Source organism: Leptonychotes weddellii, chromosome 16 (genome assembly GCF_054177405.1).
Source record: "Leptonychotes weddellii isolate Sample4059 chromosome 16, ASM5417740v2, whole genome shotgun sequence".
NCBI lineage: Eukaryota > Metazoa > Chordata > Mammalia > Carnivora > Phocidae > Leptonychotes > Leptonychotes weddellii.
Genome location: NC_138384.1, coordinates 46,234,736 through 46,257,817, shown reverse-complemented (window position 1 = coordinate 46,257,817; position 23,082 = coordinate 46,234,736). Strand labels below are relative to the sequence as shown.

The window sequence follows — 23,082 nt, the reverse complement described above, 5'->3', positions numbered from 1 at the left end:
GATCGGAGGGCGGGGACCATGTGCAGGGAGTTCGATGTTTTGGCCATTTGAAAACCAGTATGTTCCCCACTGTGGTGTGGGCCCAGTGGTCAGCCAATCAGTTCTTAGTTACAACAACAAAACCAACCAGCAGAACTCAAGGTGCAAGGTTTAAAAAGCTCAAGAGCACAGAGCACATATTCCTAAGCTTTTGTAGCACCAAAAACATGAAAGATATCACAAGTGTCAGTGTCTTCATTAGATTCTGTTTGTGCTTCAGGAAACATGTCACTGGTCATTCAGTGGGTGAGACACAAAAACCCAGAGCTGAGGAAGTATCATCAAGAGGGAGCTGATCGTGTGGTTCCACAAGGTGTCTCAGCTGTAGAACAGGCCTGGCCAAGGTTAAGCAGTTGACTCGAGGGCTCCAACAGGATGGTGTTCTCCCTGGGCTCTCCAGCACTCCGCCACAGTCCCAGAACTTGCTGTGACATGAGGGAATTTAACATGTCAATTGTCAATGAATGGTACTTCTCTGTGGAAACGGGGCCATCCACTTCCCTTTGATTCCAGAAGTTTCCAGGCAAGGGCAGGGCTTACCGCATTGGTATTCCCTACCCTGGAGCCTGACAAAGTGCCTGGTGAGTGGCTGGCTTGGACAAACAGTACATGAGGAATATGTTAGCTGTCATTTCTGTATACTACAATTTCCACCATCAAGGACATCTGTGAACTGTGTAGCAAATATAAAATGCAGCTTTCCCAGAGGAATCCGACTGCTTCCAGTACCATTAACTCCCACAGCAAACTGGGCCTCATGCTGTATAACCAACTTTAAATTATGGGAAGGGGTGACATGTATATGTGGGAGGGTGTCCTTTTGAGTGGGAGGCTTTGGAGGTTAGGAGTGGAAAGTTCTAACTAGTTGGTGTTAGTTTACATGCTCTTCTTGGCTTCTGTGGGTTAATTAAGAAAGTACGACGGAGCAGAGGGAAGGAAACGACTAGACTTAAAGAAAAGAGCAAGGTGCTGGGTTTTGGGAACCAAATTTAGCCAGGGGCATTTTGGAGAAACCTTTAAAAATGAAAGCTATGTGGGGCACCTGTGTGGCTCAGCCAATTGAGCATCCAACTCTTGGTTTTGGCTGGGGTTTTGATCTCACGGTTGTGGGATCAAGCCCTGCATCAGGCTCTGCGCTTAGCGTGGAATCTGCTTCAGATTCTCTCTTCCTGTCCCTCCCACTCACTCTAAAATAAATAAAATCTTGAAAAAAAAAAACTATCTAAAAAGTAAATAAATAAAAGTGATGCAAGGGTGCCTAACTGGCTCAGTCAGAAGAGCATATGACTCTTAGTCTCAGTGGTCAGTTTGAGCCCCAAGTTGGGTATAGATATTACTTAAAAGTAAAATCTTAAAAAAAAAAAAAAAAAAATGAGGGGCACCTGGGTGGCTCAGTTGGTTGGGCATCTGCCTGGCTCAGGTCATGATCTCAGGGTCCTGGGATCGAGTTCTGGGTTGGGCTCCCTGCTCAACGGGGAGCCTGATTCTCTCTCTCCCTCTGCACCTCACCCCTGCTCCTGCTCTCTCAAATAAAATCTTTTTAAAAAATGAAAGCCACCACACAGTATTAGCAAGAACATTAACTGCAGTAAATAGAGGATTGCTAATTCTTCCCTTCTTTTTAATATATTTGTTGTATATCATAAGTATCTGTAGCTCACATTTGGTGAGTACTTACTACGTGCTGGGCACTCAGTTCAAAGTGCTTCTTTACATCTATTTATTTATCCTCACAACAGTCCTCTGAGATAGGTAATTGTCTTGTGCCCATTTTACAGATGAGGATGCTGAGGCCCTAGGAGGTCCCATGACTCTCCCCAGAACACTCCGGTAGCACGTGTCAGAGCTGGGATTTTAACTCAGCCAACTGGCTCAGGTCTACCTCTGAATTCCCATGTTCTCAACTACTGTGTTTTCATGAAACTCGGGTACAAATTTTCTAATCACTCTTTATGGATAAAGAGATGTATTTATTTGGGGAGAGGGAGCTTACAATGTGATTTCAACTTTAGGACTCAGGTGAACCATGTTCAGATGTCTGGGACTTTGCTGCAACCCAGTAGTAGGAAGTATTGCTACTTGTTACTTTCTACTTAACTCCTTGTTACCTGTAAGTGTGAACTTGCTGATGTCTGCTGAGACCTGCAGCAAAGGGCTGACAAGGTTGACATTGCTAGTTTCTCTTGGGTGTGAACTCTCTGGTGCTGACTGAGATGGGCACTGAGGCCAAAGGCTTTCCCACAGACCCTACAGGCATAAGGCTTCTCCCCAGTGTGAACTCTCTCATGCTGCATCAGATTTGCTTTCTGAGCAAAGGCTTTCCCACATTCAGCACACATGTAAGGCTTCTCCCCAGTATGAATTCTCTGGTGAACAGAAAGGCACGAGCTCTGGCTGAAGGCTTTCCCGCATTCCTGACAAACATAAGGCTTTTCTCCGGTATGAACTCGCTGGTGAACAGAAAGGCATGAGCTCTGGCTGAAGGCTTTCCCACATTCCTGACAAACATAAGGCTTTTCTCTGGTGTGAACTCTCTGGTGTTGAATGAGTTGAGCACCCATGCTGAAGGTTTTCCCACAGTCACTGCATTTGTGGGGTTTCTCACCTGTGTGATCTCTCTGATGCTTAGAAAGGCACGAGCTCTGATGGGATGATTTTCCACATTCATTACACTCAAAGGACTTCTTTCTGGCATGAGCTCTCGGATGCTGAGTAAGGTAGTTACCATGGGCAACAGCTTTGTCACATTTGTTACACTGAAAGAGTTTCTCTGCAGTGTGAATTAACCAGTGTTCTGAGAGATGTGCACTTTCACTGAAGGTCTTTCCACATTCATTACATTTAAAGGGGTGCTTGCTCTTGTGGACAGACTGATGTTTGGTGAGGGAAGTGCTGTGGATGAAGGCCTTCCCACAGTCCCCACATTCATACTGCCGCGCCCCAGAGTGGATGCTCTGGTGGCGAATGAGCTGTGTACTTTGGGCAAAGGCTTTTCCACACTGGTTACACTCAAAGGGCTTCACCCTGGTGTGAACCCTCTCGTGCTGAGTCAGGTATTTGCTGCGGCTAAAGGTTTTCTCGCATTTATCACACTTAAAGTGCTTCTCGCCAATTCCTGGTTGCTCTCTCTGCTCTGAGTCCTGATTCAGGATCCTCCTGCTCTCACCAAGTCCTTGTTTTTCTCTGGTGTGAACAGTCTGGTGGCAAGTTAGGGTGGAGCTGCAGATGAAGCGCTCACCACACTCCTGACACTCATACGGGGTCTCCACATTGTGCATTTTCTGGTGTTGGACAAGGTGTTCATTGTGGCTGAAAGTTTCCTTGCATTTGGCACAGCTGTAGGGTTTTTCTGTGGCATGGATGGACTGGTGTCGAATCAGGTGGGAGGGCCGGCTGAAACTCTTGATGCATTTGTGACATTTATAGGGCCGGTAGCCAGTGTGAATCCTCTGATGTTCATTAAGGTGAGTGTTCCGGTAGAAGGCTTTCCCACACTCACTGCATTTGTAAGGTTTCTCTCCACTGTGAACCCTCTGGTGGATCTTTAGGGTTGAGATATTCCTGAAGGGTTTCCCACACTGATCACACTTGTAAGGCTTTTCTCCAGTGTGAACAGACTGGTGTTCGACAAGCAGCAAACTCCGCCTGAAGGTCTTCCCGCATTCCTGACACTCAGAGGGCGTGTTCGCAGCATGGATTTTCTGGTGTTGGAGGAGGTATTTATGGAAGTTGAAGGTCGCCTTGCATTTGGAACATTCATAGTGTTTCCGGGTATGGGTCTTCTGATGCTGAGTAAGATGAAAGGTTAGGCTGAAACTCTTGCCACACTCGCTACATCTGTAGGACTGACCCCCCGTGTGGGTTTTCTGATGCTCAGCAGGCTGTAAGCCAAGACCTGATGGCTGGTCACCATCTTGATTCTTAGATGGGTTTTCTCCAGTGTGAATTTTCTGATGCCACAGAAGGTGTGTATTCTGACTGGAAGTTTTCCCGTACTTGGTACACACACAGGATTTGTAGCCTGTGTGAGTCACTGGAGGCACAAAGAGGCAAGAACTCTGGCTAAAACATTCCTCATACTCTTGATGTACAGTGGGTTTCTCTCTAGTATGAATAATCCAGTGCTGGATAAGGTGGTAACTCTGGCTGAAGCTCTTCCCACATTCACTACATTTATACAGTTTCTCCCCTTCCTGGAGAGTCTCCTGCCGGCTCTGGTCTAAGTCACAGCCAAAGTCACTCCCATGTTCTGGAGACGTAGCTGGTGCCAGGCTCTTTTCAGGAAGACTGTGAATCACAGAATCCTCTCCTGTGGAAAGGAGAGACTCAGGACCAAGGTCTCTCTTGAGTTCGTGACTCCTGCATTCTATGGGACTTTCCTTGTTGGTAACAAAGTCAGACCTCTGAAAACTTTCTGGATCCCCTAGGATACTATCTAACCAACTCTCACCTACACAGGCTTTCCCCCAACTGGAGTTCCAGAGGCCATCCTTGGAAAACGTCTCCACGATCTCCTGGGAGAGTCCTTCTTCCAAGAAGTCGTGGGCCAGAAGACAGTTCTTGACCTCAGCTGTGTCTGAAAGAGAGAGAAAGTGCAGATGTCTCCTGTTCCCAAGGGTAAAAAAGTCTGGAGCTGCAGGGTGAGAACACAGACAAGAGGGAGAACGGGTGATGGCTCCTCAGTCAGCCTGTCCTCAAGGTAATGAAGGAGCAGGGGCCGAAGTCGTGACCTGGCTGGAACTAGCATCACAGGAAACAGAGAGCCCGTTTCCAGGACAGTTAAGCGGGGAACTGGGCAGCCACAGGGGCTCCACTGGGAAGGGGAGCCTCTCAGCGGATGCTCTCTGCCATTACCCCCATCAGCTATGGCCTGCTTCCGGGAGAAGGGCACTGTTCAACGGGGAAAGAGAGATAAATGACAGTAACGCACTACCGTTATTACCAGCGGAGGACAGACTGGGTTGGTAAAGGCACGGCTACATGTGCGTGGAAACAGCATACGTTGTTGAGGTGGCCGGATTCTGTGCTGGGCTGGTCACCTATGCACAAACACTGGTGTGCTCGACAGGAGGCTACAGAGGGTCCACATGCATGAGCTCACAAGCAGTGAGCCAAGAACAGAGCTGCACCCTGACTGGGTGGTGGAGGCTGAGACCGAGCCATGAGGCCACCCCACCGTGATCTCTGATTCGGGGGCCCTTCTCGTGTTAATGATCTGACCATGAGAACAGCCTCCTGTGCCCCAGGCAAGGCCCCTGTCTCTGCCTTTTCCCACTGGGGACATCTCAACCAGGTTAATACCCTCACTGCCTAACCTGCTCCACCCAGAGGAACCATGGCCTAGGAGAGACCCGAACAAATGCTCTTGGCTGCATTAAGGCCTGGGCTTGCGTTATTCACAGATGCAGCCCCCCGCTATGCCCTGTGGGACGGACCTGTGCAAAGAGGGGTGAAACAGACCGGGGGTTCGCAGGGCTCAACAGGCACAAGGCAGGAAGGTGGACAGACTGAATCAGGGCCTGGAAGGCCACCTCCTGCTCAGCCTGAAAAGATGGAAGAGGGGACAGAGGAAAGGCACCAGAACAGCCGCATGCTGAACACTGATGTAGATGGAGATGAGACAGGCCGGCAGAGGGAGGGTCCCAACCTGCCAGGATGAGCGGACAGAAGCCAGCACATGGCAGAGTGACACTCATCAGCCTGGGGTCAAGATGTCTGGATAGACATTCTGGATCTGGACGGAAGTTCCAAAGACGGACGGCACACAAGGGGCCACTTGGCACGGGCCCACCGCCCTCCCCTCCCTGCCCACTCACCAGGGCCCGCCGATTCTGGGCTTTCTCTCACCAGGACCTTCAGCTCCTCAGTGCCATCTGGATGGGAGGTCAGTTTGGGTTTGGAGGGGTCTGCAGGCAGAGAAGAGCACTGTCATCAACTAGGACATGGAGGACCAGCCAGCTGCGTAGCGGGAACCTCCTGGCTCTCCTGCCTAGCCAATGCTTTATCCAGCATACTGCTCCTCAGGGCCAGACGCTGCACTGGGCGACTCCAGGGACACCTGCCCTGCTGGGTTCCCAGTCCAGTGGAGGAGAGGGACCCAGACAGTCACAATCTAGGGTGATCAGAGCTGTGGCATCCGGGGCTGGGGATACAAAGGACTTGCAGCAGCTCTTGAGGAATGAACGGTTTGCCAGGTGGAGAGGCTCGTACTTACTCAGCCATCCACAGCTCACGCATTCACCCAGGGAGCGCGCATCACCTGAGGCCTCCACAGGCCGGGCCTGGGATGGAGCATGCCGGGTTCCCACAGCCCAGTCGGCCCCGCGCTCTGCCCTCTGCAAACTAACTGCTCGAGGAAGGGAGCAGAGTCATAATACCGGGGGTCCGAGCTACAGTGGAGGAAAAGCCCCTTCTGGCTTGAAAATGAGAGGGCCGTAAGCCAAGCAAAGCAGATGCCTCTAGAAGCTGAAAAGGGGCAAAGAAACACTCTTCCCTGGAGCCTCCAAAAGGATCGAACCCTGCCAACACACTGATTTTAGCCCTGTCAGACCCGTTTCATACTTCCGACCTCCAGAACTATAAGAATTGTTTTAAGCTGCTGTGTTCGTGGCATGAGTAAGAGCAGCCATAGGAAGCTAATACTCTGCTCGGGTGTACACACACGTGTGCAGGGGAGTCAAGGGAAACATGCATTTATTGTGGGCCATAGTTTAAAAATAGAAAAGACACGGAGGTCTGAGCCAAGCTGCTTCTGTAGCACACACTGGGCAGAGTTGAGAGAAAATCTGCAAGGCTGGCCCTTGGCTGGTGTCTGGGCACCTGGATTTGAGGAGGGTGGCAGACTTCCCGAACCAAGATGAGCTGTGCCCCAAGGGTCATGCTGAACACCTGCTTTCCTGCTGGGAGTCTAGAATTCTGGTACATTCCAGGCAGAGCGTGCCTCTGTGACCAGCCCCCAATAAAAATTATGGGCACTGAGTCTCTTTAACGAGCGTCCCTGGTAGACATTTCACATGTGTTGTCACCTCGGTACGCATCCTGCGGGACTCCACAGGCAGAGGGCTCTGGAAGCTGGCTCTGGTTTCCCCTTTGCTGCCCATGCTGGGTCTTTTCTCTGTAATATGTCGTGGCCGGGAGTACTACATGCTGAGTCCTGCGAGTCCTCCTCGTGCACCACCAAACACAGGGTGCTTGTGGGGACCTCAGCATAGCTGAGATGGTGACTTCCCTTCTGTGGACCTCGATTTCAGAAGGGCCCACAAAACAGGGAGTCAGACTTCCTCGTGGGGGGACGGTAGGATTAAAGGGCAGTTCTCAGCTGACCCAGCATGAGACCCGGCTCCTGACTCAACTGCTCCTGCATTTACTGAGCCGCCGCTCAGTGAGTCCCCACGGCAGGTACAGACTGTTCCAGACACTGGGGATATACCCGTGAGCAGCATGGGTGGACAGTCCCCGCCCTCAGGGGGCACCCGTCCCAGCTGCAGGAGACAGAGCATCTAATGAGCAGTTAGCAAGTGCGGGGGTGGTGGGTGAGCAAAGCAGGAGACAGAGGAGGACTTGCTCACAGGCTGTCCTGGGGGCAGGGAGGGGACGAGTCTTCTAGCAGAGGGGAAGGCAGATGCAAGGACTCTGCCTGTCAGCTCTACAACGACGAAGAGGAAAGTGCTGACGAGGCCAGAGCAGCAGGTGGGGGTGATCAGGGTTTCTCAACCTTGGCACTTCTGACATTTGGGGTCGGATAATCCTCGGCTGTAGGGGCTGTCCTTGCATTCCAGGACATGTGGCAGCAAGCCTGGGCTCTATCCACGAGATGCCAGGCGCACACCCCCCACTCCCAAGTGCTGATAATCAGCTAGGGCATTGCCAATGTCCCTGGAGGGGGGTTTGTGGCCAGAACTGGCCAGCTGAGCACTGTTGGGCCACGTCATGCTGGTTCTCTGGCGCTCAGGAGCCGAGTTTATCCTGGGGGACAGGAGCCACTGAGCAGGGCAGTGACCAGGACCCCGGGGCTAGGGTGGACACTCACTCAGCAGGAATAGGTTCTGGTAGTTGTCCAGCGCTGTGTCCCAGAACAGGTCCCCCTGGTCCAGCCCCAGGTGCTCCCAGTCCTCCAATGTGAAGTCCATGGCTGCATCCCCGAGGGGCACAAATTCCTGAAATGTGACATGCTGTCAGTGACACCGGGACTGGGGTCAGGGAAGGACCCAATGGCTCACTCTGAGCACCTCTGTGCTCTCAACATACCAGGCCTTTGACAAAAATCATCTCCTGGGAGCCCTGAGACATAAGAGACTGGGCATCCCCATATTTTATAGGCGAGATATGGAATCTTGGAGAGTGGACGTGAGGTCCCCTAAAGGTCACACAGGCAGGACTTAAATCCATGTCTGTCTGTTGCTAAAATCTATTTACTGTGGCTCTTGCTTTTGAGTGTTCATTCAAGATTTTAAGTTATTATGGACATTTTCAGACATATACAGAAGTAGAGATTTGCATGTAACAGACCGCCATGTACCCATCGCCTGACCTCAACCCGTTAACATTGGTCTATTTTGTTCATTAGTTTTTTTGCAGGGGGCACAAAATGTTTCAAAATGAATCCCAGGCAGCATCTGATTTCCCCTGTGAATACTTCAATATTTACAACAGAACTCCTTAATCACTGAATACCTAGACCATATTCAAAGTCTGAATGCAGATTTGTCTGACATCTCAATGGTGGTTTTTTCCTTTTTAATTGTAAAAAAAAAAAAAAAATGCCACTTCATCCAGTGGCATTAAACGCATTCACATTATGCAGCCATCACCAGAACTCTCTTCACCTTGCAGAACTGAAACTCTGTCCCCTTTAACCACCACCTCCCCACCCCCAGCCCCAGCCCAGCCCCTGGCATCACCAATCTGCTTTCTATGATTTGACCACTGTGGGTTCAATGGTATGTTTTCCTGGCTGGCTTGTTTGAATCAGAAGCCAAAGTGGCCCATGCCCTGCATTGGGCTGACATGGCTCTGAAGGTTTTTAATCTACAGCTGTACCCTCTGCCCTCTTCATTCTCCACCATCCCGACTGAAGGTCCCACATTGTAGACGTGGCGATTCCTCTCGCTGTCATCTGGCTGCTCCTCGGCTCACCGCATCTCCCAGAAACTGCTTGGTAAGCGGCCTGATTAGATTCAGTACGACTTCTGAGGGGAAGCAAGAGCCCTCATAGGTGGTGCTGGGTCCATTTTGGGCTGCATGACGGCCTGAGGCACCCAAATGTCCAACTGTAAGTGACATCATCTTTCTTAATTTGAAAACTTCCTAGTGAATACGTACTTAGAATAAACCCTCAAATACTCGAAAAGTATTGATAATAAAGGGCCAGCCTTGGGGTGCCTGGGTGGCTCAGCTGGTTAAGCATCTTACTCTTAATCTCAGCTCAGGTCTTAATCTCAAGGTCATGATTTCAAGCTCTGTGTTGGGCTCCACGCTGGGTGTGGAACCTACTTAAAAAAGGGTTGGGGAGGCACCTGGGTGGCTCAGTTGGTTAAGCATCTGCCTTTGGCTCAGGTCATGATCCCGGGGTCCTGGGATTGAGCCCCACATCGGGCTCTCTGCTCAGCAGGGAGTCTGCTTCTCCCTCTGTCTTTCACCCCTCTCTCACTCTCTCAAATAAATAAAATCTTTAAAAAAAAAAAAAAAAGTGCCAGCCTTACCCCAAGCACCCCGTCTCCAGCAGGACCCATGGCTCTCTGGTGTGCTCTCTCCAGACTGCTATCAATGCACACACAGGCATGGGTTTTTTTTAAAGATTTATTCATTCATTTGAGAGAGGGAGAGGGAGTAAGACTCTCAAGCAAACTCCATGCTGAGAGCAGAGCCCGATGCAGGGCTCGATCCCATGACCATGAGATCGTGACCTGAGCCAAAACCAAGAGTCAGACACGTGACCGACTGCACCACCCAGGTGCCCCTACAGGCATGTTTTACCTAAGAACGGAACCTGAGTCTCTAGTTGGGCTTGGCACTTGGCGCCGCTACCTTCCCTGTGGATGACCACTGGCAAGTAAGTCACATGCCCCTTCTGAACCCTGATTCCTACCCCATTAGTAAGATGGGACTAACGAAACCCATGGCATGAATCGCTGCTCCAAGAAGCGACTGAGTCCTCCTACCACGTAGAAAGGACCCAACCAAAGGGACCAAAGGACAGTTCCACACCTCTCCATCCCCATCACAAGTCTCAGCCAGGAGTCCTCACTCACCAACTCCTTGAAAGCAGGATTGTCCACAATTTACAGAAGGTAAGACTGAGGCCCAGAGAATCAAATTCACCTGCCCCGAGTCACACACTCGCTAAGTGGGGGCAAAAGAGCGAGAGCCCCCTGTCTGTGTGACCCTAGGAAGCCAACTAGTTAGAGGCATGACTCTGTAGTCTGTCAGACCCCCAAATCAAATTCTGGTTCCGCTATTTATTAACCACAGGACCTTGTTATTCCCTGTCTCTAAGGCCCTGTTTCCTCATCTCTAAAATACTGCTCCTGTGGGGACTCAGTGAGCCGAGGACCGTCTCCACAGCACAACCCATCGTCCAGGGACCACCGAGCACCTGCTCTGAGCCTGCCTCATGCCAGGCACATGGCAGAGAAGAGAAGAGTCTAGTTCTTATGGAAGTTAGCCTGGGTGTGTCATATTGATATTTGTGGAAAATGCTTTGTAAAACTCTTAGTAACAGTCAACACACACACGTGGGTATGTTAAAAAAAAATGCTCATCTTCAAAGGATGATAGGAAGGAACTGATCTTATACTGAAAATTGGTAAATAAGAGGAAAGAATCAAGCATTTATCCCACCTCTGCTATATGAACTGTACCAGTGGGTTACCAAATAGAAGATGAAAGGAGGTATCTTTTTTTTTTTTAGAGAGTGAGAGAGTGCATGCAGCAGGGGAGGGGCCGAGGGAGAGGGCGATAGAATCTCAACAGGCTCCACGCTCAGTGCAGAGCCCAACGCAGGGCTCAATCTCAAAACCCTGAGATCATGACCTGAGCCGAAACCAAGAGTCAGACACTTAACCAACTGAGCCACCCAGGAACCCCAAGGAGATATCTTTTTATAAGAGTATTCCAACTAATGAAAAGGAACGAATTAGAGCACCACCATCTTGCAAGCCCTGAGGAATGCTGAGATGAGAAGGCAGTAAGTATCAATTCCTGCCAGGATCACAAAAAGAGAGAACCGGACATTCTGGGCCTCCCCGAGTTCTTTTTTTTTTTAAGTTATCCAATCATTTTTTTTTAACGATTTTATTTATTTTTTGACAGAGAGGGAGAGCACAAGCAGGGGGAGCAGCAGAGGGAGAGGGAGAAGCAGTCTCCCCACTGAGCAGGGAGCCCAACGTGGGGACCAATCCCAGGACCCCGGGATCATGACCCAAGCCGAAGGCAGACACTTAACCAACTGAGCCACTCAGGCACCCCTCCAAGTTCTGACAAAAGGACTGGCTGAGGCTGATGAAGCCTCTGAATCCAGCCACCAACTGGGAGCGTGCTGAATAGCACCAAAAGTAAGTAACCAGCAAAAAAAAAAAAACAGACTGGGAAAAATTCTACAGGTCAAACAGCCCTGGTTCTTCAATGGACAAGCTATTAAGACAGAACGGGATAGAGGAGGAACCTGTATTTTAAGAAACCCCTAAAAAAAAGCATTAAAAAAAGAGAAGGGGCAACAGGGACATGCACTTGGGTGATAAAACTATTGTTCAAAAAACCAGAGGGAAGGGGCACCTGGGTGGCTCAGTCGGTTGGGTATCCAGCTCTTGATTTCTGCTCAGGTCATGATCTCAGGGTTGTGGCATGGAGTCCAGCATCAGGCTTCATGCTGGGCATGGAGTCTGCTTGAGACTGTCTCTCCCTCTGCCTCTCCCCCCTCACTTCTCTAAAAAAGGAAGTGATGACTACAAAAATCAGGTTATTTATGGGTACGTGAGAGGGCTGGAATGCAGCCCACAAAGGGCCTCCAGGATGGCCAAGGTCTCACTCTTGACCTGGTTGGTGTTTGCCTTCATTAAGTCATTCATTTGACGTGCATGGGTTTCTGCATTTGTGCTTTATTTTACAACGAAGATTTCGGGGCACCTCGGTGGCTCAGTTGGTTGAGCGTCCGACTCCTGATCTCAACTCAGATCTTGATTTCAGGGTCATGAGTTCAGGCCCCGTGCTGGGCTCCGCACTGGACATGAAGCCTACTTAAAAAAAAAAAAATACAACAGAAAGATTTCTCAAAAATTAAGCGTATCAATTAAGCATATTCTAAACAGGATCCTCCTCCTGGAAAAAGATAAAAGGTGGAAGGGCAGAGGCAGGGAGACGAGCAAAAAGATGAATTCCATGATCCAGACGAGAAATGAGACAGGGATGGAGAGTGGGGTGACAGGACGAGATGTAGACATTTTGATGATGGTGCTGACAACATTTCCTAAGAGATCAAATGTAGTGGTGAAAGACAGAGAGGAGCCCAGACGTCTCTAAAATTTTAGCCTGAGCAACCAGAAGGATAGAGCTGCAGCTTCCGGAGACGTGGGAGAAGCAGGTTTCCGGGCAGAGTCTGAGTTTGGTCTGGTGCAAGGTAAGTTTGAGATACCCTTTTAGACCTGAGACATAACGGTCCCCCAGAGACATCCATGTTCTAATCCCCAGAACCCACAACTGTTACCTTGTACGGCAAAGGGGACTTCACAGGTGTGACACGTTAAGGATCCTGAGATGGGGAGGTTCTCCCGGATGATCAAGGTGAGCCCTAACTGTCATTACCAATATCCTTATAAGAGGCAGAGGGAGTCAAAGGAGGGAGAAGGCAAGGTGATGAAGGAAGCAGAGGTGAGAGGGATGTGACCATGAGTCAAGGAACACAGGCCCCTCTAGAAGCTGCAAGAGGCCTGGAAGGGATTCTCCCCCACAGCCTCCAAAAGGAAGGGGCCCTGCGGACACCCTGACTTCAGATTTCTAGCCTCCAGAACTAAGACAATACATTTCTGTCATTCAAGGCACTTTGTTACAGCAGCCCTCCCAAGCAGACACGCTCTTACCCCCCCGGTAACATGGGAGCTACATGACGGCAGGGACCACATCAGCTGATTCCCTAGTGTGTCGATACAGCTCCTAGAACAAAGCCTACCTGTAGGAGGCACATGGGGGCGTGCAGTTCTGACAGCTGTTTCGGGACAAGGCTGGAGCCAAGAGGTAGTGGGGCTGAGAGATGGGGACGATAAACTGGGTCTTGGTCACACTGGGTGAGCTGGCGGATCAAGCCAGCACCCCCGCTGGCCTTTTCGGTTATGTGCCCTACAGAATCTACTGACAGTTTAAACTGGGTTGAGTCGAGTGTTCTGTTATTTGTAGTTGAAACTGTTGCTGTCTATACCCTGTCGGAAGGGATTAGCCAAAGAGGTTTTCTCACCAGGAGCCAGATTAGAGAGTCCCAAGAAGCTTCCTTTCCTGGACTCCTCGACTTTGCCGGACAGCAGCACCCCTGGAAATAGTGGTGGAGGGTGTGGGAAGACCCTGGACTTGATTCGTGGGGCACTGGGGAGCCACAGAGAGTTTTATACTGGCCAGTGACAAGGTCAGAGCATGCATTCATTCATTCAACAGTCATTTCTCCTGTGTGCCAGACCCCTCTGAGGATGCTGGAGGCACAGAGGTGTCAGACCCTGTCCTTGGCCTAGAGGGGCCATTCAGGGATGCTGATAGCATAAGGAGATAGGGCTGTGACAGAGGGCGGTATCCAGGGCTGTGGCCAGGAAAGGGCGTGAAAACATTGCCTTGGAGTCAGGGAAAGCTGCCTGGTCGGGTGAGATATTCAAGTTGGATCATTAAGGATAAGCAGGTATTACCAGGTAGAGGAAGGTTTTCTTTCATCATTCAAGCAACACCTCAAGAACTCCTGTGTACCAGGCCTGTGCTGTTCCCTGGGGGCCCAGAGGTGAGTCCCAATCAGTACCCATCCCCAAGGAGCACCTTGTCTGGTGGGACTGACAGACGGAGGCAGGAACAACCACATCCAGGTGGATCTGTGCTATGGTGGAGGCAGCAGGGGGCGCTATGGGAGAGCAGAGCCAGGAAGAGCTGACTGCTCAGAGAATGTGGGGGGTACTGAGCTGTGTCTTGAAGGCTGTGTAAGACTTACCAGCCAGAGATGGCGGGTAGGGTATTCTGGCAGAGGATGGAGCCTGAGCAAAGGCTGGGAATCTGGAAAGTACAGTGTAACATTTTACCACCGGGCCAAGAAAGGAGTTTTGGTTACTTAGGGAGACAGAAGATGCCGTGGAAGGTGGTGGGACTCAGATCATGCAGGATTGTGCTGAGAAATGTGGATTTTATCCTATAAGCAGCAAGGATTCCTGGAAGGGTACTGCACAGGGGAGTGACAGTATAAAGAGAGGATCACTTGGGGGCCACCAGAGGACAATGAGCCCAGAATAAAGGCAGGCCAGCTGTGCAGGCTTTGGGGATGACTGATTAGGACAGAGGGGCCCTCAACTCACCTCAGTCACAGCCAACTAGGGCCCAGCAGCTGGAGGTCTCGTTTAAGCTCCCTCTCCTTCCCCTCCATGTTCCCCACTGGCAGGGCTGCAGGGGGGACAAGGGAGCTGGGGCAAAGTCTCCCTTCCTCCAAGGGTTGACTCCCTGGTCATGCTGGATGAACCCCCAAAATGTCCCGAAGTAGGAGGATCAGGCTGGGGGCGCCTGGGTGGCTCAGTCAGTTGGGCGTCTGCCTTTGGGGGGGGAAAAAAAAGGAGGATCAGGCTGAACCTGAGGCTCCCTGCAGGAATCACAACAACTTTGTATTTATTGAAACTACCCCAGCCCCTCCTTTCCACTGTGCATCAGAACCTACAAAGCAACTTCATAACTGTTCCTGGCACTTGTTACAGTCAGTAGATACATGTTTGGGAGAGGTGCCCATTAAGGTGGTGGGACCTTCCCTCTTGCTCACTGCTGTGTCTCAGGCCCAGCACAGTAGATACCTTTTACACGTTTTTTTGGCAGAACACAATGTCTAATTGAAACCCTGGGATGACCTTTCTGGGATTTCTGATCTGTCATCTCTAGGATCTCACCCAGGTGAGTTGGCCTCCAAAACCTGCTATTTCTACAACAGCAAGATTTCTCCAACATTTTTTTTTTTTAAACCATGACCCACAGTAACAAAGACTATACCGTTACTACTCGTTCACACACATAACTAAACAAAAGCTTCATGAAATAATACTGAATCTTAAAAAATAGAATGTACCAGGATCTTTTCTATTCTGGTCTCTTCTATTTTACTTCATTTAAAAAAAAAAAAAAGATTATGGCCACTGCCCACTGAGCTATTTTCATGACCCATAATATACAAAACACTGTACCATAGGGCTATTTACACATCGGTAGCCCTGTGAACTTCCTAATCGGCACATATCTATGGAGTGATGAAAATACCCCTATCACAAAGCAGCAGGACTGTCATAATGACGGGTCCACAAGTCTTAAGCCTCTGGAGCCAGATGTGCTTTGAAGTTCAGAAATTTTCAGATTTTTTGGAAGGTGATATACCATATATACAATATATTTCTTTAAAATCACGGTGTAGGGGCACCTGGGTGGCTCAGTCGGTTAAGCATCTGCCTTTGGCTCAGGTCATGATCCCAGGGTCCTGGGATCGAGCCCCGCATCGGGCTCCCTGCTCAGCGGGAAGCCTGCTTCTCCCTCTCCCTCTGCTTGTGTTCCTTCTCTCACTATCTCTCTCTGTCAAATAAATAAAATCTAAAAAAAAAAATAAAAATAAAAATAAAAAAATAAAATCACAGTGTAGTGTGGGACAAGCAGCATTTTGTAATTGAACACGTCGCTATTTCTAGAGTGACGGGTATAAATATTCACTCTAGGTAGGATAATTAAAGGTTATCACTCTTAGCAGTTCCAGTTAGGTCTGGACACCAAATTTATGGAAAAATATGATCTTCGGGGCTTTCCAGATTTTGATGGCAGATTAGGCAATGTGGCAGACTTGTAAGTGCTAACATTTACTCATCAGTGATTTTCCTCACATGACGGAGGTTAAGCCTCAACTTGTGAGTATAATTTGGTCCACAGATGTGGTGTTTTCTTGTTTTTGTTTTTCCCACAGTGTTGGCAGACAGGAGGTTTTGAAAGAAAATTATTTTAAGTAGCCTCAAACTTATTTCGCTTAGAAATTATATTTCCAGTGTCCAAAAAATCCTAGATTTGGCCCGCTGATCTGTCAGTTGGTGCCTACTTAAAGCGACCCCCCTTAGATGGGGCAAGTGCTCCCTGATGCCCCACAGCCCTCCTCCAGACAGGTTCTCTCCTTTAACTTATCTGCCTGACTCTCAGAGACATCTGAGCTTGAGACCTCCGTCTACAGTTTTCACATCACGTTCTGTCCATATCTCACACACTCTGAGCCATGGGACAGAAAAAACTGGAGCCCGACTGTGAAGCTCAAGGTCACTCAGCCTGTCAGAATAACTTGAGCCAAACAATTACAGGACTGAAAAATCGTGGGCCCTGGAGTTGGGAAGTCTTGCTGCTTCTTAGTGTGGGGCCATGGCTAGATCTAGATCATTCACGCTCTCTGTGCCTGGTTTCCCCATGTACAAAATGGGACAAATGAAACAGATCCACAGTCCCGCATCTGTTCATTCTAAAAACCAAAAAAGCTCTGAAAACCAGAACTTTATTCATAAACTGACAGCAAAACTGAACCCGAATCGCCACAGGATGCGTATAGTGTGAAGATTCACGCCTTTCCCGGCAGAAATCATCAATTTCCAAGAATTGCCCCAGATCCCTCTGGGGTGTTGACTAACTATGAAATACGCACCCTTTTAACTTTCTAAACTCTGAAAATATGTGATTCCCGAGATGCTGCCAAGGGAGCCGATAAAAGCGAGGAGCTGCACTTAGCGCTGCTGCGGAGATGACAGAAGGAAATCCGAGAACAGCGCGGCGGCTGGCACACAGGAGGCGCTCGAAGGTGAAATACTTCGACCTCCTGAAGAAGTCCTCCCATTCATTCATCCCTCGAGATTTGCCTCGCTTCAACTTCGAGCAACTCAACCCCTCCTTCGGCCTCAGACTCCTCACTCAAAATAAAATCTAACCGCTCCTCTCAAGGGTTCCGGTGAGGACTGGAAACCGTTTCAGCGAAAGCCCGGCCCAGAACAGGCTCTAAACAAGACAGCCTTCAAGACCTCACCTAGACACCTACCGCCCAAGACGGCGCGCCCTTTGCCGAAATCGCCCCGTGAGCATTCCGTCACCCCTCAGGAAGGACGAGGCCCCCAAGCCTCCGGAGTACTCAGCGACGCCAGCCTCGGCGTCTCCTCACCTGAAGACTGCAGTCCGCCGGATTAACAGACGCAACTCCCGCCGGGAAGGAGACGCTGACCCAACTCCTCTCACTCGCGCCTCGTAACCACTTCCGGCGTCGCGTGAATTTCCTCAAACTACTCCACCCAGGAGACTCCGCGCCAGCTCGAGGACTCCGTTTCCCAGAAGACTGTGCGGGCTCCGCCCCTTGTCTTCCTATCTCCACCCGCTTCCTCGGCCTTACAGGTTCCGCTGAGCACTCTGGGAAATAGAGTAGAAACAAAATCGGGACCAGGTGGCGTGTGGGTATTGTAGTCCAGTTTTTACCCTGTTGAACGACAATCTAATCAGCGCACTCCGGCCTGAAGGCGACAGAGGGTTGCCATGGAAACGCGTTGAGAAGGCAGTTCCTGAAAAGACAGTTCCTGAAAAGACGCTTGGAAGTAAGGGGCGGAGTTGAGGGGGGGAAAATGATAATATGACCTCTCTCTGATAGGCGGAGAGATGCCTCGTAGTTCATCCCTCCTTACGATTGGCTCCAAATTGGCACATGCGCAGTAGAACCAGGAGCCTTCCAAAAGAGGGTGGAATTGGGATGGACGATGAGGAAATAATCCCTCCCCGGCACGACCCGAGGGCGGTCTGGCGGTCAGCAGCGCCTGCGCGGGCGCTGTCCTCCCTTCGGGTGGAGGATGCGCGCGCAGCACGTTCCGCCACCCGGAAGTTTGCGCGGGACAACTAAGAAGGTGAGTCCTACTCTCCGGGAAGGGTCGGAGAATTTGGCCGCGGACGTCTGGCTCCCCATCCCGCTAACAGAGTTCAGAGGTGAGGGGAAAGTGAGGCGGAGCAGGAGGAGGTCTCCCGATCCACTAACCACAGTCCAGTTGCGGTGCCTGTGACGTCAGCACGATCCTTTCTGGGAGACAGAGTCCCCGGGGGCTGGGGTCTCGATGAAAGAAACTTCTGGTCGCCGGGATAAGCGACCTACCCTTGCGACCCCTGCAAGCCACTGTGGGCTCTTGGTAGTCGTGACTACGACGGAGGTGGGCGGCGCTAGTGGGGAGCTTGACAGATGCCCCTCCTTGGCACTATGTCATCCCTGGTTGCTTTGGAGGGCGGGGCCTAGGCGAATCCTGGTCATCTGGACACCTGTCCCTCCTGCGGGGAGGTGGAGTCCAGCCCTTAGCTCTTTTGCTGTGCTGTGGCTGAGAATATTCTAGGAGGGACGCAATTTTTTTTTAAGTTGTTTTTTTTTAAAGATTTTTATTTATTTATTTGACAGAGAGGCACAGCGAGAGAGGGAACACAAGCAGGGGGAGTGGGAGAGGGAGAAGCAGGCTTTCCGCTGAGCAGGGAGCCCGATGTGGGGCTCGAACCCAGGACCCTGGGATCATGACCTGAGCGGAAGGCAGACGCTTAACGACTGAGCCACCCAGGCGCCCCGGAGGGACGCAATTCTTAACACATAGCAGATGTTCAGTAAATATTTGTTGAATAAATAAAATAAATGGGTGAATGGATGATAAAGACCCCTGAGTGTTGGAGCCTTGGGTTTAAGTCCTAGCCATGTGACCTTGGACAGGTGACTTCACTTTGAGACTCCCTTCTTGCATCCATATTTCTTGAGTGTTGACTAGCACTACCTTCATCTGACCTATTAAACAGTTGCTCATTTGTTTATTAATTTCCTTTTCTGCCACTAGAATGTGAACTTTCTCAGGTCAAGAGTCTGTTTGTTGCCTTCGCTGCTGTATCCTCAGTGGTTAGCACATATCAGGAGTTCAGTGAATGATTACTGAATGAATGAATGAATGAACTTAGCACATGCTGGCTATGTCGCCAATGATCAATAAACAGTAACCATTATCTTCCACTCATATGTGAAGTGGGCCTGAGTCAACCTCTCCACTTTTATTCACTTACAGGATACTGTTAAGATGGACTTGCCAGCCCAGTGAATCTGAGGGCCAGACTGTGACCCCATAAAAGGTACCATCCCCTCAGGGACATGCCCCTTAAGGCCTTTTCACCACCCACAGCTTGCTCCTGTTCCATCTACTCGATGTTCCTGCTCTCAGACTTCACTCCCAGGAGGAAGGTTATCATGGGCGTGGCAGGGTCACTGAGTTAGGCTCTTGCCCCATCCTAGAGGCCGTCTTTAGCCAAGGCACTTGGCACTGGGGAAAATTCCACACAAAGCAAAGCCACTTAAAACTGCCATGGATTTTATTTATTTATTTATTTATTTGAGAGAGAGAGCATGAGCAGGGGTGAGGGGCAGAGGGAGAGGGCGAAGCAGACTCCCCGCTGAGCAGGGAGCCGGATGCGGGGCTCAATCCCGGCACCCCAGGATCATGTCTGAGCTGAAGGCAGACGTTTAGACAACCGAGCCCCCAGGCGCCCCATTCTCACACCTTGATCTCAGACTTCTAGCCTCCAAAACTCAGAAAACAGGGGCGCCTGGGTGGCTCATTCAGTTAAGCGTCTGCCTGCGGCTCAGGTCATGATCCCAGGGTCCTGGGATCGAGCCCTGCATCGGGCTCCCTGCTCCGCGGGTAGCCTGCTTCTCGCTCTCCCACTCCCCCTGCTTGTGTTCCCTCTCTCGCTGTGTCTCTCTCTGTCAAATAAATAAAATCTTTAAAAAAAAAGAAAAAACAACTCTGAGAAAATAAATTCCTGTCATTGAAACCACCCAGTGGGTGGTGTTTAGGGACGGCAGTCCAAGCAAATGAATACTCCTGCCCTGTCCTCATTTGTAATGGGCTCTGTGTGTGACTTTGGTTTTGATTTTTACAAGTATTAGGAAATATTCCAGAGACACGCAAGGCCTAGAGGATAATGTGTCTAAGTATGTCAGGATAAGACGGGCTGTATAGCTTTAACAGACTGTAAAGTCCTGGTGGCTTCATGCAACATAAGTTCATTTGCTGATCATGAGATTCCAGTGTGGACCAGGCCACCCTCTTCCATCTTGCAGCTATGCCACCCGGAGCATGTGGCTCCCAGAGGCCTCCATGCTGTGGACAGGCGGACGGAGGAGGCCGTCCAGCTCTTAACTGCCTCAGCTGGAAGTGACTTCCACTCACACGCCATTGGCCAGAACTAGTCACGTGGCCCCAATCTAACTGCAGGGTGGGGGCAGGGGGAGCCCGGGAAGTGTAGGGGAGCATGTGGCTGATTGGCGAACGTTCGCTGTCTCTCCGATCCCTATCGTGTGTTTCAAAAAATGAACATCACGGATAATGGCGGGAGACCCTCCGTGTTCCCGTGACTGGAGCAAATCTCCTGCATGACTTCCGTGGACTCCGAGGCATTCCCGTGTCTCCTGTGAAACCCACAATTTCACGTTGCATTTTTCTGCTTTTTACCCGCCCTGGGCCACGAGGGAGAGATGCGTGGCTAGAGGCCGGATGCGGTGGGCAGGAACTCATTTCCGAAGTGGCCACTTCCTAAGAGAGTCTGTTCCAACGGGATAACTTACCTCCCTCTTGCAATCTCGTCACTTCGGGGAGCTCAGATGACTCACTGGTGGTGCATTCAGTTTCGCTTTCAGCTTCCTGTTCCCTCCCTCCACCCATTGTTTCCTAGCATGATCACCTTCTGTCCAGACTGTGGCAAAAGTATGGAAGCAGCATTCAGATTCTGCCCCTACTGCGGAAAACCTTTGTCTGAGCCATGTTTTGAGCATGAAAGGCCCCAGACCCTTGTCAGACCGATTATATCATCCTGCCAAGGTAAGAACCAGGCCTCTGAGGGATGATGAGTGCGTGTGTGTGTGCGCGTGCATTTGGGGAGGGAGGACAGTCGCCTTTGCAGGCTGTCTGACCCTGCATTGATCCCGGAGCTGCCCAGGACTCAGGCTCTGTCTACACTCAGTTTCTTGGCATCTGATTGGCCTCGTGGCTTTCAAGTTGACAACTCACACGTTTCTGTCTCCAGCCTGCACTCCTCCCCTGAAATCCAGGTTCATATGTGCATATCAGAATCCCTGCAACACCTGTTGTGTGTCCCATACGCATCTCCACACATGCCCAGAGCTGAGCTCCTGATGTGAGTGCCGCCTGCCTATCTGTCTCTTCTGTAGACTTTGAGTCGTGGAGTGGTAATCCAGTTTCTTAGACCAGACCCTGCAGTCATTATCCTTCAGTCCTCTTTCTCTTCCACCCCACAACTTCAGCCCTCTGGCAAATCTTGTCCACTCTCCCTTCAAAATCGATGCCCAATCAGCCCACTTCTGCCACCTCCTGGTCCGTCCCTCCTTCACCTCTCACTGCTGTCTTGCTTGGCATCCAAGACCTGGCAGAGTTGGGTGCTGAGAAATCTCACTGATTGATGGACTGAATGAATGAAATATCAGCTGTAGGTCCTGGCCAATGGGAAGCCCAACCACAGGTCCTGCATTGAAAAATCAAAGTGAGTTTACTTGTCTGAAGGCCACAGAAGGAAGTCGGCATACATGACATTTTATCATTTGAGATTGCATTTGGCTGCAAGTAACAGAAAAATGCTTCCTCAAGAGTTTAAAAAAAAAAGAATGGGTTTATTTTTCTCATACTAAAAAAGTCTGCAGGGACCAGTCCAGTGGAGGAATGGTGTCCCTGTGATGCCACAAGGGACCCAGGTTCCTCCTGTCTTTCTACTCAGCCATCCTGAGGAGATGGGTTCCGCCCCCCATGCTTATTGCCTTGAGTTTTCAAGATGGCTCTTCATCTCCAATATTTTATCTGCATTCCAGACAGCTGCCAACAGTATTTACCTTCACTGAGTTCAGAGCCTGAGGGGTTTTTTTTAAGATTTATTTATTTATTTCAGAGAGGGAGAGAGAGAGCTCGCACAAGCATGAGCAGGGGGAGAGAATCTCAAGCAGACTCTTTGCTGAGCACAAAGCCTGACTCAGGACTCGATTTCACGACCCTGAGATCATGACCTGACCCGAAGCCAAGAGTCGGACACTTAACCAGTGGTGCCCCCAGAGCCTGAGTTTTAACCACAGCCTTCTTTAATGCCAACCTAGGGCTCAGTTCATTATTCATTCACCCAGTCATCAGGCAACAAATACACATGGACCGCCTACTGTGTACTTAGGTGCTGTCTGTCCCAGGGAGGTAATAACACACATGACATGTACCCGGTGTCTGGTTTCTCAGAGCTTTTGGAAGCCAGTAGGGCAAACAGACATTGAATAAGCAACTACCAGGAGAGCATATGATAACAGAAGGGAAATGGATGGACCGTGGAACCCACATAAGGGAGCTTTGTTTCTGGGGGGATCAAGGAAGGCCTCCCTCAGTGGGTAACATTTAAGCCAAGACCAAGGGATGATAAAAGTTAGGTAAGTGAAGAATGGGGTCGAGGTGAAGGAGTCACAAGAGTTCCAGGCATTGGGGCATGGTAAAGGGAAAGGCCATGTGGTGGGAGGAGTCATGCATGTTGGAAAAATACAGACAGACATCTTGACTGGGGGTAGACAGGCAGGGCTATGTAGACCATGGGTAAGGTTAATAATCACTGATGTAGTCGGTGGAGGGTTTCTACCAAGTGAGAGATACAATATGATTGTATTTTGAAAAGACCTCTCTGGAACGTGGGAAGTGGGGGCACCTGGGTGCTTCAGTCAGTTAAGTGTCTCACTCTTGATTTTGGCTCAGGTCATGATGGCAGGGTTGTGAGATGGAGCCC

General features: G+C 50.2%; 2 protein-coding genes across 18 annotated transcripts in view; one reads left to right on the top strand and one right to left on the bottom strand.

The window, feature by feature from the left end:
- Positions 1-988: 988 nt before the first annotated feature.
- On the bottom strand, positions 989-17,535 carry ZNF473 (zinc finger protein 473). Of its 8 annotated transcripts, none has more exons than XM_031040165.2 (6): positions 17,423-17,535; positions 14,571-14,801; positions 14,213-14,274; positions 8,069-8,195; positions 5,856-5,945; positions 989-4,615 (listed from the first exon to the last, which is right to left on the bottom strand). In XM_031040165.2, the coding sequence occupies exons 4-6, from the start codon at positions 8,166-8,168 to the stop codon at positions 2,133-2,135; spliced, it is 2,673 nt and encodes an 890-aa protein (XP_030896025.2). In that variant the 5' UTR covers positions 8,169-8,195; positions 14,213-14,274; positions 14,571-14,801; positions 17,423-17,535; the 3' UTR covers positions 989-2,132. The 8 variants fall into 8 exon arrangements, with proteins under 8 accessions (XP_030896025.2, XP_030896028.2, XP_030896024.2 ...); XM_031040168.2 differs by lacking the exon at positions 14,213-14,274 and having other exon boundaries at positions 989-4,348; positions 4,490-4,615; XM_031040164.2 differs by lacking the exon at positions 14,213-14,274.
- Positions 17,536-17,942: 407 nt separating this feature from the next.
- VRK3 (VRK serine/threonine kinase 3) overlaps positions 17,943-23,082 on the top strand; it is a 24,486-nt gene continuing 19,346 nt past the window's right edge. For 7 of the 10 annotated variants that reach the window (XM_081807284.1, XM_081807283.1, XM_031040173.2 and 4 more), the window contains exons 1-3: positions 18,092-18,228; positions 19,329-19,392; positions 20,992-21,137. In XM_081807284.1, the coding sequence (XP_081663410.1) occupies positions 20,993-21,137 (145 nt within the window). In that variant the 5' untranslated portion in view covers positions 18,092-18,228; positions 19,329-19,392; position 20,992. Of the gene's footprint in view, positions 18,229-19,328; positions 19,393-20,991; positions 21,138-23,082 lie in introns of all 10 variants that reach the window. The other 3 variants (XM_031040169.2, XM_031040171.2, XM_081807281.1) reach the window with 3 other exon arrangements.

Excerpts from the sequence above, each read along its gene's own strand:
- ZNF473 (XM_031040165.2), bottom strand. The coding sequence starts at position 8,168 with ATGGACTTCACATTGGAGGACTGGGAGCACCTGGGGCTGGACCAGGGG. Across the intron at positions 5,946-8,068 it reads CCAGAACCTATTCCTGCTGA|ACCCCTCCAAACCCAAACTG; the intron begins GTGAGTGTCCAC and ends CTCTGCCTGCAG. Across the intron at positions 4,616-5,855 it reads CCCAGAATCGGCGGGCCCTG|ACACAGCTGAGGTCAAGAAC; the intron begins GTGAGTGGGCAG and ends TCTCTCTTTCAG.